The 19,756-nt window shown below is 39.2% G+C and overlaps 2 protein-coding genes across 4 annotated transcripts in view; one reads left to right on the plus strand and one right to left on the minus strand.

The window, feature by feature from the left end:
- LOC105383385 (microtubule-associated protein Jupiter) overlaps positions 1–19,756 on the minus strand; it is a 160,833-nt gene that overhangs the window by 84,930 nt on the left and 56,147 nt on the right. The gene's annotated exons all lie outside the window — the stretch shown is intronic.
- LOC105383410 (UDP-glucosyltransferase 2) lies at positions 13,901–17,599 on the plus strand. Its single transcript, XM_038106881.2, has 4 exons — positions 13,901–14,991; positions 15,901–16,123; positions 16,217–16,436; positions 17,053–17,599. Exons 1-4 carry the CDS (start codon positions 14,161–14,163, stop codon positions 17,336–17,338), a joined length of 1,560 nt encoding a protein of 519 aa, XP_037962809.2. The 5' UTR covers positions 13,901–14,160; the 3' UTR covers positions 17,339–17,599.

Raw genomic sequence — 19,756 nt, forward strand, 5'->3', positions numbered from 1 at the left:
TTAATATATTTATATAAAATATATCGACGACCTAATCTACTGGGCCAAGCTTTAACAGCGACTCAAACAGAGCTTACAGCACAAAAACTGGAATTTTCAGAGATTACAAGCAATAATATCTGGTCGAAACCTCTGTCCGATCGACTCTACCAGCGACCAATAGTACCATCGCAACAGAGAACTAACTGTTCCCAGTAGCGACGACAAATGCCAAGAGAACACGCAACGCGCCGTATATTTCACTTCTGGACAAATGCATAAACACTATTAGGTATCTCGTCTGAAGGCAGCATCTTTGAACTTTCGTGATATGCTCCGATAAGTCCTGTTAAAAAGCTTGATGGAACCTATAGTCTGTAGGTATACATTTAAGTATGATGTTGTTATAAAAAATACGTTATGTGCGTTTTAATTAAGTAATTTAAAATTGTAATGTAAAGTTTTAAGTACTTAAATTTTAAAACAGAAATTCGTACGTATTAAAAGCAGCCAGTAACACAGTTTAGTCCCAGAACAGAAAATAGAAAAAAGGCTACCTTCTATTGTTTACTTCAATATGCACGCAAGCACCACAATTATAAATTAGAGACAGCATTGTCACAAACAATCAAACGCTTTTAATGGCGGCAATCTTCGAACGTTCAGAAAAGGGAAAAGTTTTTTAAAATGTTGGTAATTTCGTCGGCATTTTCACTTTCAGCCGGGTTTAATGGTATTCTAATTTGAGCGAGATGCGATGAGTTTCACATCGGTCATCAGGCATTACGAGTGCGCGATGAAAGTACCGTAGCTACGGTTCGGTACGGTTTGATGGTTCTGAGGGGTCACTCTATTATGACGAAAAACGAAGTTTCGGAGCTGCGCGAGCCATGACTCGATGTCGTTGTATTAAACGTGCCGTTTGAACGACAGGCCTCGTTAGTTCGTTTTTCGTTAGTATAGAGTAACCCTCCCATTTCTACCGGCGGCGGCGGCGGCGGCGGCGGCGGCGGCGGCGGCGCGGCGGGTGCAAATGCCTCGATGCAAATAATGGTAGGTGAACTCTGCACATGAATGAATTCGAAATTGGATCGAATCGACTGAGTAGCCGACTACTCAGTGCATTACAGACAGTGACTATGTCCCTTCTTTCTCGTGCTCTTAGGCCTAATTTCACACCATTCGGTTAGGTTAAAAATACCTCGGTTTGGTTACATGATGGACCGTTAAGGTTAGTGAGTGTCCCACCATGCTAAATCAAGGGGTTAACTCCCTTGATCGGGTTAATTGCTGCTGTGGGGTTCCGTTAAGACTTGGTTAAGACCGGTAACCAGGCAACGGGTTGTTGACTTTTGACACATCTGTCAAGAATTCAAGATGGAAAAATGAACAGAGCCTTTGATAAACAATATACGAACTAGATGTTGTGTGACATAAAAAATGAAGCGAAATACTGTCTGGGTTTTATATACTGTCAAACCGAGATAAAAGTTTTAATTTAATGTCCTAACCTAACTTGGAACCGCAATATAGAAACACAAATTGATGTCCCTACCTGGAAATCGAACCCGGGATCCCTACCACTAGACCACAGAAGTAGATATAAGAAGTTAAACCTAATGACTTAATGAGAACTAATGAAAAATCTTCTAAAAAATACTTTAAAATAATACCTTACTTAGAAATTGAGGTGTTATTTGTTGAGTCCTATCTTTTGCACTGACACTCCATCTAGTTCGTTGTATTGTTTTTCAAAGGGCATGGCGTAATTATATTATTTTCAATGACGGATGTCAAAAAACAACCTCGATAGAAATAGTAACCATGGCAACCTCAAAACCAAAAAGTTAGGTTGTTTGACATTATATAGAGACATAGACACCAATTTCAATTAATATGACAGAATATTGAATAAAGTTTGAGTGAATGATTCACATAATGCTTGATTTATGAATGGTCTGTTAGATTTTCGTCATGGGACTCATCCAATTAACAAGGGTATTAATCCTTAAACGCGTCGTCAGCAAATCCGTGATTGAGACTGTAACTAACAGAATCATGAGAAACCAGGTCTTACTCTAACTTTTCGGACTACAAACTCTCTTATATTTTTCAAGCAATGAATGAAAATAATTACTTTTTGTATATTTGTTCAAGTAAATAATTTTGTATATTTGTTCAACGATTGTACCTAGTTAATGTGTAACAGAGGCCGTGAATTGAATGATGAATCTAATGATGAATGCACTAGTAAAACCTATTCACGGTAGTCAACCACCGGCAGACCATTCAACAAACCCCATAATATCTCCATAATTAAAAAAATACAGCAGACATTCTATTAACTTTCGTTCCGTTGCCGTTTACAGTCTATTTATCTTTAGCACAAAAAAGAAAGTACCCACCATGCTGCGTTAAACACAAAAATTCGTTGAAATTACAGTTTTGTTGTCGTTTTACTCTAATTGCTAGGACCCGTCTGAAGCGAGTCATCAACTCGTCACTTTTGGATATAATATTATACAAACAGCACACTGTATACAATATTTAGTTATTTGCTTATTATAAAAATATATATTAAGTTAAATCTTCTTCTTGTGTGCGGTGACAAACACTCGAGCCACCAAACAAACATGACGGTGAATAGATTTTCACACTAATTTAGGTAACCTCAATAATTTTCATCTATTTGTATAACTACAGTTCAACCATTACACGGAAGCTATTGTGTCATCACAACAGCTACAGTGGGTTTATCTTTTACCAAAATATCACTCTCCATAAACGGTACTTAATAGTCGGTCCAATAGCCCAGTTGATACGAATCAAATTACTTTCGAACGGACCACAATGAAAAATAAAAGTTAAACTTAAATAGTAGTGGGATTATTATATTATCGGAATCTCTAACTGTGTGGTCTGAGACTTAACCGCAACAGGTTTCACTGGTAGTAAATTGTTATTTTTATTGCTAAACTACAATAGAAATCTATCTAGACATCGGCTTGATGAGACTACGATCTCAACCTACGTTTTCATACACAGTTTTGTGGTTTGCGGCACCTGTGCTGGTCCCGGCATCTTTTTGCGATACAAAGTTGGTTCTATTGAAGCATCGTCAATCTGTCAATTACACCAAAAACTACATCAGTAGTTTTATGAGATGGTGATACAGTTCCCTCTAGAATGACTTTGTTGTTCTTATAGAATGGAATGTTATATGGATGATGATATTATGGTTCTCAACTCGAATACGACGGCAGGACGTCCAACCTACCGACCCAAGCGCTCTACTTTTAATTTTTAATACACCATATAAAAGAGAAACATTATGGTAATTAAATAAAACAAGGTTTTGCATAATTGGATACCACAAAATGTTGTGCGCCTGCGTCTTTGCTCACTGGAGTCCGAGCGAAATGAAATGAAAGGACCAATGAAGGATTTATTTGTGTATTCATGTGACAAACTCTCTTGACGATTGAGGACGTCAAACTGTGATTTATTTCTTGTTTTAACAAAAATTTTCGATATATTTCAATCTGTACAAATTAATGATATATCTAATTGACTAAGGGTGGGTTGCATCAACATCCCGGTTATCGTAATAGTTAAGGTTAAACTTAGCAATGACAGAGTCGTTACAGTTAATATTTTACTGTAACGTGTTGCACCATCAAATCGTCGGTCATTGTTAATGTTATTAGGGTTGCTATTCGTTTGAGACATAATTATCCCCAAAGTTATTGTGGGAAACGTTTTTATGTAAGGCAATACCAAATCTAGCTGTCGGACTGAAGCCGTCACAGAGTACATTGTAGCCGTCATTCTCTGTCAAAGCACTCAAAGTCAACATGTCATAGGAACTAAGTCTCTTGTTCCTCCAAATATTGACCAAAAGATTATCATCAATAAAACCCGCGACAAAGTAGACTCTAATAAGCCTTTATTAAGAGCGGTGGTAGCTCAGTCGGGTAAGCGCCCGCTTCTCACGCCAGAGATGCGGGTCCGATCCCGGCGCTGACATGTACCAATGAGTTCTTTTAACATAAGTACAATGTATACCATCGCTCTTACGGTGAGGAAAACATCGTGAGGAAACCTGCATATCTAGATTTAGCACATCTAGATATGTGAACCCACCAACCCGCAGTGTACCAGCGTGGTGGAGAAATGGTCCAAGCTTTGGAAGGCAGTTTAGACCTTGGGGATATGCACAAAGGTTCCATTCGAGAGAGCCAGGTGCAGGTACTTACACCCCCAGAGAATAGAATAGAATAGAAGCCTTTATTATTAATTATCTTATTAATTCATTCTTAACAAGTTGAAATAAAAACTAACGATGTAATCTATTAAAATAATTATTTATTGACATCCTTCGATTATGCTCATCATTCCTGTTAACTGCATAGACAGGTTCCTCTTCATCAGATGAATCATCATAAAAAACCTAGCTGGTGGTACAGCACAGGGTCTCTATTTTGTTTACATAATATATTATGCAGCTATGCCGTAGCCACAATAATGGGCTGCACTCTTCTTAGTTCTGTCCTTATTTTCATTGATATATTTCTGTATTTGAGTGATTGCAAAATTTCTGAAAACAAGGTTATTCAATTAAAGAGTTACGTAGGTTACTTTGATATTAGATTGCTGCGCTGGACCGGCAACCGGCAGGTAGCCGGTAGTGGCTGGATAAGGAAGGCCGAGGGCACAGTGTTGTTTCGCTCCTTGGAAGAGCCCATGGCTAGAAGTGGACGCTTATTTGGTGGTGAAGATGATCATTACACCTACAACATAATAATAGGTGCACTTACTTCGTCGTTGGAGGCAGTAAGAAAGGTTCTAGTTTTAAAGCCAACACACGGGCCACATTTTTGAGACCTGGAACCTGCGAATCTATCAGTTCTCTGAAAGTACACCTTTCTCTTCATATTTCGTAAGTTCCGTACTTACTCCATCTCAATCTCAATTTCTGAGGAACTTGTTTCAAGCACTATTTCACGTAGAAGCGACATGATAAGAATTATTGAATATTAATATTTGTACGTAATACTGTTACTTTGAGGTTATACAACGGGTTTGACAGCTACCTGACTTTAACTTTAACAGTAACCGGCCAACATGGGGTGGTTATTGTTATCGTTAAAGTTATGACGTCATTTTAACCATAGTTGAATGGTGCAACCAATTTTTCGCTTAACCGATGCTTTGACAGACGATGTGACGTTTGTAATAGTTAAAGTTAAATGGTGCAACGCACCCTAAGATGTAGAGTCTGTAAAGTAAGGTTAGAGCTAGGACACAGAATAACAACTAGTACCGCTAGGGTGCATGAAAGTAGCATTTCGGAGTGACATATTCACTATACGCAATGTCAGCGATTGACATCTTACTAACTACACCTTAGGCCTTATAAAAAATTGTAAGACGCTTTTTTTATAGGATTTTACTTTTTTTGTCAGTAAAGCTACTGTTACGCTCTATACGAGTAAACGAGCATGCTTATGACCTGTTTATATATTGCTACTATCAATGGGTATGCTAGTTTTAAGTTCATATATTCCTGCATAAAAATGGTCAAAAGAAAAAAAAATAACGCGATAGTTTTCGATGAAGTACGTATTGAAAAAGCCTAGATGATCTAGCTAGACAGTAAATAATCCTGTATTACTTAGGCATAACTATAGTATATTTAGTTTTAACTAACTTTCGCCGGCGCGGTCCGTTTAATTAATCAAGGCAGACGAAACTGAACGGGCCCAAGTCAATAATTGCAATCTCTTCTCAGTAATACGAAAATAATCCGATTATCTCTCAAGTAAAACTAATTTGCCGGAACTGTTTCTTCGAATACTGCACTATGATGTTTGATTTACGAAATATGGTTCCGTATGAGGTATAATAATTACTAAGTGCAAAAATATCGGTCAATAGGTACTACATTTGGAACTTATGAAGTTAGATATAGATAGTACCTCTATATATTTACCCTTATAGCACCAAAACACATAGTAATACAAAAAAATCTTATTTTAAAGAAAAGCAGTTCAAAAATGGCGCCTTATAGCTTATATCAAACTCTACTGTACAACCTTTGGATGGAAAAGAGAATTAATGAGGCTGTAGTCCTTTCTACTCAAATTTTTACACAATAACTAATCCAAGAAGCGTTTTTAAATAAAATTATGCATTATATTTTTATACTATATAGTACTTCGCTTCACTCCACAGAACCCCACGGCGACATTAATCGACCACAAGTAATTAATGTTAAAACTAATGCCGCAGATACGCCCGTCCATTTTAATGAAGTGATAAATTGCATGAGCTACGAAATAATTTGTTATACTTTTAAGCGCTAACTCATAATATCTTGTAATATTTTTTAATCTTTCGCTTGAAGCAAACTCTCACTTTTTAATCAACGGTTCTGAATATTCAATATTGGGACAAAACATAGTTGTGCACGTTGATTGGTGGAAAGATAATGAATTTACAGTTAGGCTGGTCGAAGGCGGTTGCTGACAAGTAAATGAAAGTAAAGTTTCCAAATTCTGTTCAGATAATTTTAAATACTAATTTATTAGGCAGGTATATAAGTACCTACAGAAATAATTATGTTGCAAAAGGGTAAGGCAGCGTTCCCACTACGCCGGACCGGCAGATCTGCCGAAAACCGGACACCGGACAGAGTGTTCACATTACATCGGATCCCGGAAGAAATTCAGACAGTCCTCAGTTGAATTTGGACCTGCGCGCACAATGGACGACGAAATTCTTGTGTTGTGGTGGTATCTTAATAGAAGGCAAAATAAAAGAAAACATTGGGTACACCCTATTTTACGGGAAAGATTTTCCATTCTTTTCATTTTACATCCAGGGGCGAGGGGAGCACGAGCGGGGCGAGCGGGGGACAGATACCGGCACAAACTCGTTCACATTACTCCGGGCCCGGTCGTTCTACCGGCAATTCGTAGTGACTTAGGCAGCGTTCCCACTACGCCGGACCGGCAGATCTGCCGCGCCGGTAAATCTGCCGGAAGAGCTAGTGGCTGTACAATTTATATGAAGCTATTCACATTATCCCGGGTCCGGCATTTTTGCCGAGCCCGGCATTTCTACCGAACGTTTTGGCAGCGCTACCGAACGTTTTGGCGGCGTAGTGGGAACGCTGCCTAAGGCAGCGTTCCCACTACGCCGGACCGGCAGATCTGCCGCGCCGGTAAATCTGCCGGAAGAGCTAGTGGCTGTACAATTTATATGAAGCTATTCACATTATCCCGGGTCCGGCATTTTTGCCGAGCCCGGCATTTCTACCGAACGTTTTGTCACTACGAATCTCCGGTAGAACGACCGGGCCCGGAGTAATGTGAACGAGTTTGTGCCGGTATCTGTCCCCCGCTCGCCCCGCTCGTGCTCCCCTCGCCCCCGCGCGCAGGTCCAAATTCAACTGAAGACTCTGAATTTCTTCCGGGATCCGATGTAATGTGAACACTCTGTCCGGTGTCCGGTTTTCGGCAGATCTGCCGGTCCGGCGTAGTGGGAACGCTCGCTAAGGTAATCTAAAAGACGGCGATTAGATAGGTTGTATACCTATATAGAGTAGTGTTTAAAAAGGTTTCTACACAACATCATTTTATAGGATTGCCAAAATTTGTAAAAAGTGTTAGTTGTGGAGAGTTTTCGAAAGAATCCTATTACGTCCAATTACATAAGCCATAGGTAGGTTGATAGAAATGCAACCATCGGCAGAACACGCCGCCGCATCCATATCACATATCACCAACAAAGCACCAATAAACAGAACATTACAACATAATCCCAAGTCTACTACAAAGCCACACCACACCGACCCACATCATCAATCATTCCACTACAGATAATGAGTGCAGTAAATCACAGCCACTGGCCAGGAGGTCTACTCTTGCTAGACGAAAAATGCAACGGTACCCGTGACTCTTATCTAGTTGCAGTGAACGTAGAGATTGCTCGACAGCTTGCGTGAAGCAAGAGTAGCCCCCCAGGAGATCTCCGATGAGTTATTCTACATTAATTGTCAGCAACACGGCTATCGGATGAGAGTTATGCGCCGACCTGACCACCGAGTCTGCTACAGAATAGCGCCTCGATGTGCTGCGGTCTGAATAGTTCACGACGATGCATGAGTGCTGAGGATCTAGCTAAGTCTTGCAGTACTAGCGTCACCCAGATAAATACTACGGGAAAAATAAAAAAATCCGAAAAATGACAATGAAATATTAATTTTAACTACATGTCAGTAAACCTATATTTATGTAACTTTTTTTGACATGTGTGTGTCTTTTAAGGAACAGTAGGCATAAGTGGGTTTTAGACAGCTTATCTATATGTAGAGACATTGCTTCTTATGCGCATTACATAGCTTTATAATTTTATTACTGACACTGTTAGCTTCATTCTGATGGCATTCCATTCTACCGTCATGAATCAGCAGACTGGGCCCGCAGCCCCCAGGCCACCGGCTGAACGGAACGACTTGGCGCTATGTCGGGGATCTATTTCCACCGCTTACTTTGGAAATAGATTTACGATTTATTCCCTATACTTATACATTCAACAAAATCTTTGTGATTTTGATTTTATACTTTATAATTACGAGTATCTACAGGTAGCATTGGGATTATGACACTTTCTGCAATTGCAGCTGAGGAAAACCGTTCTCTTTACAACTCTTATTAACTTTCCTTATAGTTTCCTCTCTAGCTTTTAATGATTTAATTACTGATATAAATCAATTCATTATAGGTAAGTGACTACTTTAGATATTACAAAAAGTCTTTAATTTTATACAAACTTCACGCGTCTTTTTCTCTCCATATGACGGGCAATTAGTGCCAAAATTAATGAATAACAATGCCGTTCCCACTAACACACGGCACAGAATATAAAATATATTCGACAGATGACACATCGTGGGAGAACGCACATCACAGTCTCCGGCTGGTGTTATACAGCCTTCCATTATTTTACCAATAAATCAGATAAAACGAACTGTTAGACATTTAGTGTTCGCACGCCGCCGCCTCCCGCTGCGATCACTGAAGGGCTACTTTAGCTTACGAAAAACGAACCAACGATAGGTAACACACAATCCATACGTTTAATTTGAAGAGATAGAGTCAATGATACCGCAGCAGGTTTTAAAATGCGTTTTCCCTAAGCTTCGCACTCCGCTTCTAGAGCGACCTCCTGTTACGATCGAGAAATTACGTTACGCAAGGTGTTACGATGGCATTTCGGCTATCCGAGGTGCCATTATTGTAACCTCGCCTAATTTGAAACGAACAAAAACTCAATCGCTACTTTTTCTTGGGCTAAGTGACAAATTCCCATTTGTTAAGTTATAAGATGTTTCGCTCTTACTTCTGACCACAAAAACTAGACGAATGTTAAACAGAAGTTTACTACGCTGTTAATATATAATCTTATGCATCGAACTAACCCAATATACCTACCGTATCAAACACCATTTGAAGCTTTTTAACTTATGTAGTAATACGGTTTAAGTCCAATTATTGGCTGAATAAATCAGAACAGGGCATGGCATCTCATGATTCAGCATAAACGCTGCACTTATTTTATATTTCGCCTGTTCGTTCCTTCACCGGTATTTTTGTGTAGCTGTGAATTATGGCATCACTATCGATCATCAGACGAGAGGAGAAAACATAAATTGCTCCTCGAAATACGCCCAGCCTCGGTTATTGACCGTTCGTGAACAATTATTGAGGTGTATTAGAAATGCTTTATCTTGCAACGCCACTAAAGAGATGTTTCATGACTTATTAGTTCACGACTGCTGCGCTGTAGATGCAGTCTGTATTCTAGAGGAATTTACGCCTGTGATTTTTGCCCAAATAGGTAAGTTTTTTTATACGGAAAAGAAATTCACTTATAATCTTCATCAAATGCTTCGCTACTTTGATTGTACTGTCGGCTTGACTACCCTGTGGGGTATTCGACTTCAGCTACTTATTGCAAAGAATGGCGCTAATCCTGAAATATTTCATTCACAAAATTCCAAATGAAAAATTCATCGTTGTCTCATCGATGAGACTACGATGAATTTGACACAGAATCGCCCAGCTCTTCAGCAGCCACCGCAGATCGACGCCAAACTGTAAAATACGTCTATAAAATATACGAGCTGATGGATGGAGCTTTGTGGCGTATTTAAGTGTAGTGCGGTTAGAATCAAAGGATCGAAAGATTTTCAATAGCCATTTTTGCTTTTAATATTGTAACAAACATGATGTTCTCTAGGAATTATGTTATTAGGAAAAATAATATTTTTCTGGTTAGTTATATACACCTAAAAGCTAACTATACTTAAATCAATAAATTCAATGAGTAAGTATGTAAAATACACTAACGTGCAAAGAAATAGTTCCACTTACAAAATGCAGACTCCAAATGGCCCCAATTTTTAAAAACTTTTAATAGGAAATTTTAACAAAATATATGTTTTTAGTTGGTGATACTCTGATGCACCGTTAAATGTACTTAAATATTACAGAAGGCGTCATTAAGATAGTTTTTTCCGTTTATTTTTTTTATTATTAAACGTTTATTACGGACCAACGATCCAAAAAAGTGTTAGTATTAATAGTAGTAGTAGTTTAAGAGTAATTTAATGATTTTGAAACTTTTTCATTGCCCGTGAGTGTATACGAGCAATATTATGTTATTGGGAAAATGCCTCAAACAAAGAAGATCTATACTTCTATTTGTCAGTTCAAGTACTACTCCATAAGTATAAGTTTCTACTTCGTTACACTATCCAAATGTCGCCACGTAACTTCTTGCCCTTTTTGAGAGTGATGCAACAAAAAAAAAACTATTGTGTTAGTAGGTATTTCGCCACCACTATTAGATGGAAGATATAGAGTAAGTAAAATCTGAATGTAAGGGTGCCTGTTTAGATTTCATCATCGCCCGCAAAACAATAAATTAAGTGAATCGCAGCGAGAAGCGTTCTCTGGCCCTCCGGACCGGCGACCTTAGACAAGTAGATGATAATGATTACCAAAATAATGCAATACGTCAAATTTTCTTAAGTAAGTTAAAAATATAAATTTACCTCCGATTTGCAAACCTCCTAAACCCAATTTAAGGTAGGTTCCTATATGAATATATACGGCGGTTAGATTACATCGTCATCCATATATTTATTTGCCTACATTCTGATTGCTCCTGAAAACCAACTTTTAGGTACTTAGGAAATGAAAAACAAAGTTTCTATTTACAAAAAAAATACTGATTGCATCTGCATCACATCAATTAAAATTCGAACATATTTATGTCAAAAAATATCTACTAGCAAATTATTTAACGGTATCATATTACCTGCAAAAAGCCATTAAACAAATCGGCCGAGATTTCAATCTAAATGGATAAAGTGAAAACATGCCTCCAAAGAATGCTCATAATAAAACTGAAGATTAAAATCATGATTCTAAATCTTTAGGCACTTGTACAGACTTCTAATAGAATTTGTAGGTACTTTTAACAGTTTCTTTATCTTAGTATTTTATTCTGATTTTCCTTAAAGCACCGGCAAATATCGACGAAAGCTTTTTGAACTCATTTTTGACTTCATAAATTTGTTTGGGCTAGTTAGAAGATTGAGCCAGGGTAGGGCATGGGTTTGAAAGTCCCATTGTTTAGTTTTTTTTCTTATATCTCAGAAACGCTGCATTCTAGCAAAATAAAAATAAATCGCATTTATTTTGATATATAAGTCACATTCACTAAATTTTTCAACACCTTCTATAATTTTTTAAATATTATGCTATTTGCTAAGATAGATTAATTTTCATCAATTTCATTGATTTTTTTTACTTCGAATATAAACTGTCTAAGACTGGATAGAATCGAACCAAAAATCGTATAACCAGAGGCTGAGAGAAAAAAATATACTTTAACTTTCAAAGACCCTGGCGGGTGAGCGGCATACCGCGCGAGCCTCGGCTCATCCTCGTAATGTGGCACTTTCAGATGTCTCGCTAATTAATATGAGTTCTACAACTGGAAAAGCTCTTGTGATGATGGGGGTCTAGTATGGCTAATGGCACATCTCATTTTAAAACATGTGTACTGTCGTGAGAGGTGGTATTTGGTTCATATTTATGAATGTATTTGTTCATTAATTAATCATTTTTACTGGTAAAAAATTGTGATAAAAAGTGTTTTAATGAGCAAATAAATTTTATTTTATTATCCAGCCTACCTCTACACAACATTCGAACTAACGAAACGTTTCATTGGCTCTAACTTGGGAAGTCAGCAACTGACAACTACTCTGTGTATCTTGGCTAATCTTTTCATTACGGTGACAGACGCTAGTCTTCATAGTTCTGTTTGTCTCCGAAAAAGCAAAAGATTTTATCTACAATCCTGAGAATAGAACCCTGCCAGATATAATGTAGAGAATATTTACGGATGCAAGTGACACTTAGCCAAGTTTTTACCACTTAAGAGAGGCTCTAGCTGCTATGCGACATGCGAGGGAAGAGTGGACAATTTACGCGACAAGCACCTCAGCTAAATTAATTAAAACCACATTTTTATTTAAAAAGTAGGCCAAGCTTAATTCCTTCCCTTGCAGGTACACTTCTTTTGCTAGAAAAGTTACGCAATAGAATCATTTTTGCCGTCTAGTCTTCAAAAAGATTCGACCTAAATATCAGATATAATTATTCCAATGTTCATGTCAACATAATCGATCTATTCAGACAATCGAGACGAATCGATATTATCTAATCGTAAACATTTGGACGTCGCCGGCGATGCTGTCATGAGCCAGTGCACGATTGGGGCTAGACTGAATAGTACTACAGGCATTCTCAAAGAATCGCCTTTGATACCTACTGCGATAAAGAACTTTAGACTGAAATATTAGACAAATGGAATTTGTAACCCCTACACATTTAAGAAAACTACAAAACCACGCAAAGTTAGAATAAGCACAATAATTGGCGGCCTTATAGGCTCTTTCAGGCAACCTTTCGGTGAATATAAGTATAAGACGTATGAAATAAATGAGGAAGCATTCGAATCGAACCACGCACGGAAGCTAGACGGCCATACAAAGAACTTTATCACCCCCCTTTTTCGATTCAAAATTTAAAATATCTGTCAAAGGTAAGAAAATGTAGAGGTCCAAACACGTAGTTGAAAAGGTAACAACCTGCAGCGATGGCAATTGGTCACGAGGGCGCATTGTTGTTACAATTCACGACTGCAGGCGCGAGACGCCGGACATTCGAAAGTTTTAAACATTTCTTTTCTTTTCGTCCGTTTAAAAAAATATCTTCGATCAAGACTTCTGGCGCATAGCTCGCTTCGGAATGTTGCCGTATTACGTACTGATCGGTCATACAATAAAATGAGAGTATATTGTGTCTCGCCTAATAGAAGATTTTGTATTATCAGAAGTATAAGAAGGCACACGAATAGATGGCTTTGATACTTTGATCTATTTAAACTGCAGCCAAGATTACAATAAACATTAAACCAGATGCATACTGCATCTATAATTACGGAGTTGCTATCAATTCTAATTCATACCGACAAGGTCTTATCTGGATGTCATAAAATTATCTAGAGTAAAAGCAATAAAATAAACCTAAGAAAATCTTTGCCATCTTTGAGTTGCAGTCTAGATCTCTGAAGATAAGCTGTAAATGCAAATATGCACAGCACAAATACAAAAGTGACATAAAATATCAAGGAAGGAAGACAAATCAAATTCTCCGTATAATATTAAGTATTTATAAAGAATGGCGGCGCTTCACTTCGGCCCTTTGCTCCCCAGCGGAGATTGGGAATAAGTAAGTAAGTAAGTATTTATACTCCCTCTGTGGGCTGGTCTAGAGTCAGAAGATTGCAAAATCCAGAGGTCTTGGATTAAACCATCAATTTTGGTTCCAAATTTTTATTGTAAAAAAATGAGAACTGTTACTAAGTGCAACGCAAAAATAATCGAATTAAATTCGTTAATTAATTATTCCTACTTATTGAAAACAAAGGCTGTATTACCGAGTCAATATAAGATAGTAAGCAATGTCATCGTGACATTCATTAATTAAACATTCTTCTTTTACTCCTCATTTTACACATGACGCTACAACTCCAAAGATGTTTTTATTTTATACATTGTTGAGTTTGACTTTAAAAGTGAATGTGGTTTACGCGTATAGGATACTCTGTGTTTATCCAACAGAGATGTATAGTCACCAATCAGTGCTTCGACTTTTGACGGAGGAACTCGCACGACACGGCAACGAAGTCGTGGTAATCACCCCGCTCCCGGCCGGCACCAGTGTGGACAACATCACGGAAATAGACGTCCATGACGTATCCTCCCAAATTTGGGTGGAAGGAGGCTACGACAAGATGCTGAAACAAACCGACGGAATCTCCATAGATGCTGTACAGACGATGCAGTTTATAAACCAGGTGGAACTGAAATTATTGGATGCACAGTTCAACGCTCCCGTCGTACAGAAAATGATCAAGGATAAGGAACAAAAGTTTGACTTGATCTTTGTTGAAGCGTGCGTGCCTCTCAGCATCATGTTTGCAGCTAGATTCGACGCGCCTGTCATAGAAGTGAGTTCATTCTTCGGCAGTCACGAAAACCTTTTGACCATCGGTGCGCCAATTCATCCGCTTATATTCCCGTCTTACAACCAGCGGAAAACTAGAAACCTGTCGTTTTGGGATAAACTGTCCGTGATGTACACGTTTCTCAGGCTGAGGTACATAGAGTATTACGCTAATGAAGAGCGGAACAAAGTGATTCGGAAGTATTTCGGCGCCGCCGCGCCCTCCGTCGCCGAACTGAGGACACGGATAGAGATGTTGTTTCTGAACGTGCACCCCGCGTGGGCCGACAACCTGCCCGCGCCGCCCGCGCTGCTGTATCTAGGCGCGCTGCACTTGAAGGAACCACTACAATTGCCAGAGGTACAATACTTGCCGATGTATAAAATACTACGTTTGTAATTTCTTCAGCAGAAGTCACATTAGTCCAGTCAAGGAATGAGGTGTAGAGTGCGTGAGCAGGTAACTAAGCGATTCCTTCAGAAACTTGTTCAGGGGGCTTAGGTTGTTAACATACTAAAAGTCCTGACTCCTAGATGATAAGCGGGGGGAAGGAGGGGGGGATAAAGGTACGAATTTTTGGTTTTTAGCTTATATCTAGAAAACGGTGCATCGGGGAGAAATATTTTCTACTAATGAAATGGAGCTCTTAAAATTATCTAAAACTTTTATATCATATGTTTTTTTCTAATACCTAAGAGTTTTCGAGCAATTACCCTCGGAAAAAGTTGAAATTTACAAGAAAAAAATCAATAATCGCAAAACATTCATAAACATTGCATCATATTGTCTAAACCAGCTATACTCATACTGCGGCCCGCGGGCCGCATGCGGCCCGCCAGGCCTTTATCATTGGCCCGCGTGCCATGAGAGATAATAGGGAATATGCGTGTGTTTTTTTATATTATATTCGATAGTTTACTTTATAATAGTAAAAAAAAAAAACAAAAAAAAATTGCTTGTGGCCCGCAAAACCATGACTTAAACGTTTTTGTGGCCCGCGAAAAAAAAAAAGGTTGAGTACCAGCTAAACCTATTCATAAACGAATAAAATGAAGAGGAAAGAAGCTGTAGATTTTTAAATGACAATTTTCGACTTTTGGTATGTTATCAACCTAAGCCCCCTGAACAAGTTTCTGAAGGAATCGCTTAGTTACCTGCTCACGCACTCTACACCTAATTTTGAGTCATTTATTGACTGGACTACATTTGAAGTGAGATTTTCCAATTTTCGCACAGAGTATAATGAAAACAAAACGTTTTATTTTACAGGATCTACAAACATACCTAGATTCTTCAAGAAAAGGTGTTATTTACGTGAGTCTTGGATCTACGTTAAACATCTCAGACTTACCTCACCAAATAACTACCGCTCTTTTCAATGTTTTCAAGTCACTGCCTTACGATATACTGCTGAAAGCTAAACATGAAAATGTGGGATTTAAGCTAGAAAACTTAAGAATAGAGAAGTGGCTACCACAAAATGATTTACTTCGTAAGTGTCTAGCAAGATGTATTTATCTGAAGATAATTATGTATCAAGTTGATGATATAATAAGTTAATAGTTTACCAAACATTTTGTTTCAGACCACCCAAATGTTAAACTATTTATAACGCATGGAGGATTACAGTCAATAGATGAAGCCATAGAGGCTAACGTGCCGATGGTGGTAATGCCAATAACTGGCGACGCGTGGTACAACGCACAGAAATGCGAACAATTTGGTATTGGAAAGGAAATAGATTTGAACACATTGAATGAAGATGATCTACGGATTGCTATTCTTGAAATAGCTGGCAATGAGACGTAAGGATATAATACTGTATACATAGTGATACTTAGTTTCTTTTACCAAATAGTGCTAGATGTTATTGCAGAAAGAAAACTTGCGTTAACCTGAAACCTTTTGTGTCACGAATGCATCATCCAGGAATATATAGCTAGTTTGTACATAAACTGTGTTGGGGTCCACCAACCCGCATTAGGCCAACGTGGTGGACTAGGCCTAAAAAACCCTTCGTTCATTAAGGGAGACCCGTGCCCGAGCAGTGGGGACGTAATGGGTCGTAATGTAATGTAAAGTTGTACATAAACTGCTGATGAGTTTGTTGTCACAGCTGGAGCAAAAAATCTAGATGTTTTCGTGTTGTCAGGTACCGTTGCAACATGGCATCATTCTCTTGTGTGCTTTATGCAAGAAATTTTATCGCCAATTGGATGACATCGACGAGGACATTTACCTTATTCTAGACACTTTCGTTTAAGACAAAGTTATCAGCTACATAAATATGTATGTCGTTGGTTCAGGTACCGTCGCATGAAATCTTTCTGTCGCTGAACTTTTGCCTTGGAATAGACCATAGACTCCTAGAGTCTAAACAAAAGCCAGAGTAATAAGAAGCAATGTCTCTCTGTTGTCCAGGTACCGTCGCAACATCGCATCGCTGTCGCTGGTGCTGCAGGAGCAGCGGGCGGGCGGGCTGCAGCGCGCGGTGCCCGGCGCGGCGCGCGTGGCGGCGCGGGCGGCGCGGCCCCTGCGCTCGCCGCTGGCCGACGCGTCGCTGGCGCAGATCCTCATGCTGGACGTGCTGGCGGCGGCGGCGGCGGGCGCGGCGGTCGCCATTGTTGCTGCCGGGGCACTCGCCGTAGCGCTGTACAGGGCTGTGAGGAGAGCTCTGCCACCGCGGCGGAAGCGGAAAACTAATTGAGTTGCAATAATTTTTTTGAAGTTTAAGATCAATTTACATTATAGTGTGATATTATGTTATACACCTATTAGAAACATATACTTACAGATAATATACATAATTTATTCATGTAGATATAGAAAAATAAACTCTCATGTCTCCGTCAGATATTGTTCAGGAGGTCGCATATATCTCACTAATAAAATTTCACATTGCACAGCAGGGCATACATATTATTATTATGATCGATTTTATGTAACAAAGAAGGTGGATTTGCCGTAATAATAATATTTTTTTATAATCTCGTAAAATGAATGTCCAGTAGTAACGTAAGAGTGGTGTCGGCAAATGGCTAATTTCTTATCCCGGCGCGAATTAATGACAGGAAGTGGAAAGGGAAAACTACAAATTGCCGCTCATTTGAAATCGGTTAAGTAATTGCACTATTTGCACTTACATCGTTAGTATAATTTAATATATTTCGATTAATTACATCACATTGCGTGCATAATGTAACCAATATACCTTAAGGGAAAAGCGGATGAGGGTCATCTAAAAATTTACCTCCAGACAATGATTTGACGAGAATAGAAATAAAATTTTCAAAGTGAAAATCCGTAAAATTGTTATTTCATAATCTTTGAAAACAATCTGGCAGAATTGGATTATAATTATAGAAAATGGAATACCTGACAACTGAGCTTTTTCTATCAATAAGTAGATATTATTGTGTAAGGTGATATATTAAAGTGCTACTACAACCTAGTACACAGATATTTGAGAATGAGAATATTCAATATTCAATGAACAATTGATTATCAGATTACGGAGAAAGTAAATCCTCTGATAAGCAACTGTTCACGATGGGAACAAAATAAAAGATTTGGGTTGACTTCAGTTGTAGTGCTATATTTTAAATTAGCAAATAATTAGCACTTGTACAATTAGACCCGACAATGGTTCTTGCGTCGCGGTAAGTAGGGAAGTGACGTTGGATCGGTAACCGCATACGTGTCTAATACGCAGTGCGGATGACTAAGTGTGTGCGTTTAGAAATTATGTTAGATTAGTTATTAGAATACTTTACGCTTTATACTTATTTACTTTAAATTATTTATTTATACAATTCTAGTTTTATTAATTATTAATATTTATTATTTACTTTATATAATGCAAGACGCACACATTATTAAATTTCTGAATTTAAGTTAAACTAAAAGACCGGCGTAGACATCTTCCCGGCCCTTGAAAGCTTCGGCTTTCAAGATTCATTGGCTTGAGGAGTAGGTAGGATGCAGAGACGATTTAGCGCTCTCCGCACTGTGCCGTGGGTAGTGCGCACGTCGGCGACGCGAGGCACGCCGTCGGAGCCCGGGTACAGCTTGTCGACTCTGCCGAGCCGCCAGCACAGGGGGGGAGCGGCGTCTTCCTTGATGAGGACCAGGTCATCTAGGAGCAGGTCCGTGGCTCTCGTCTTCCACTTCGTGCGCTGCTGGAGTTCGGCGACGTACTCGCTCGACCACCGCTTCCAGAAGTGTTGCCGGTACTGCTCGAGGCGCTGGAAACGATCGAGGCGATTCGGATTAGCTTCCAGTAGACACGGAGATGGTGAGGCCGTTAGTGGCCTGCCTATCAAAAAGTGGCCCGGGGTAAGGGGGGAAAGATCATTTGGTGAGGGACTGATTGGACATAGGGGACGGCTATTTAGGATTGCTTCGATTTGAGCAAATAGAGACGCCAGTTCCTCGAAAGTTAAATGAGTGTCTTTTAATACTCTATGCATGTGGAATTTGGCTGACTTTACACCGGCCTCCCAGAGACCGCCGAAGTGAGGAGCGTACGCAGGTGAGAATCGAAATTCAATGCCCCGACGAGCTGCAAAGTCAGATATAGCGTCAGCTTGTGACGTTAGGAAGCTATTTATCTCTTTAGCTGCAGCAACAAAGTTTCGGCCGTTGTCACAGCATATTGTCTTTGGCTTGCCTCTACGACTTATAAACCTAGAGAGAGTGAGAATAAAGGAATCCTTCGTTAGGTCACTTACGGCTTCTAGATGGACACATTTGTAGCGGAAGCATACAAAAATGCATAGGTAGCATTTGGTTAGTTTGCAGCCTCGTCCCTTGCGGTCTGTTATTAGGAATGGTCCAGCAAAATCAGTGCCTACAGTGTGGAAAGGAAAGTCAGGTTCCACTCTGTCAGAGGGCAGATTCCCCATGATATTGTTTAAAGTCTGACCCTTAAATCGACGACACACGAAACAATGACGAGTAACGCGTCGTGCTAGTGCTCTACCTCCGATTGGCCAATAGCGCTCTCTCATAGAGGCGAGGAGATGTTGAGGTCCAGCATGCATTAGTTGTTCGTGCTCTAACTCGAATAAAAGTTTTGTTAGATGGTGATCTGACTTTAAAAGAATGGGGTGTTTTTTGTCGTAGG

The sequence above is a fragment of the Plutella xylostella genome, chromosome 7, assembly GCF_932276165.1.
Source record: "Plutella xylostella chromosome 7, ilPluXylo3.1, whole genome shotgun sequence".
Classification (NCBI taxonomy): domain Eukaryota; kingdom Metazoa; phylum Arthropoda; class Insecta; order Lepidoptera; family Plutellidae; genus Plutella; species Plutella xylostella.

Coding starts and splice junctions, on each gene's coding strand:
- LOC105383410 (XM_038106881.2), top strand. CDS start 14,161: ATGTTTTTATTTTATACATTGTTGAGTTTGACTTTAAAAGTGAATGTG. Junction 14,992..15,900: donor AACCACTACAATTGCCAGAG/GTACAATACTTG, acceptor TTTATTTTACAG/GATCTACAAACATACCTAGA. Junction 16,124..16,216: donor ACCACAAAATGATTTACTTC/GTAAGTGTCTAG, acceptor ATTTTGTTTCAG/ACCACCCAAATGTTAAACTA.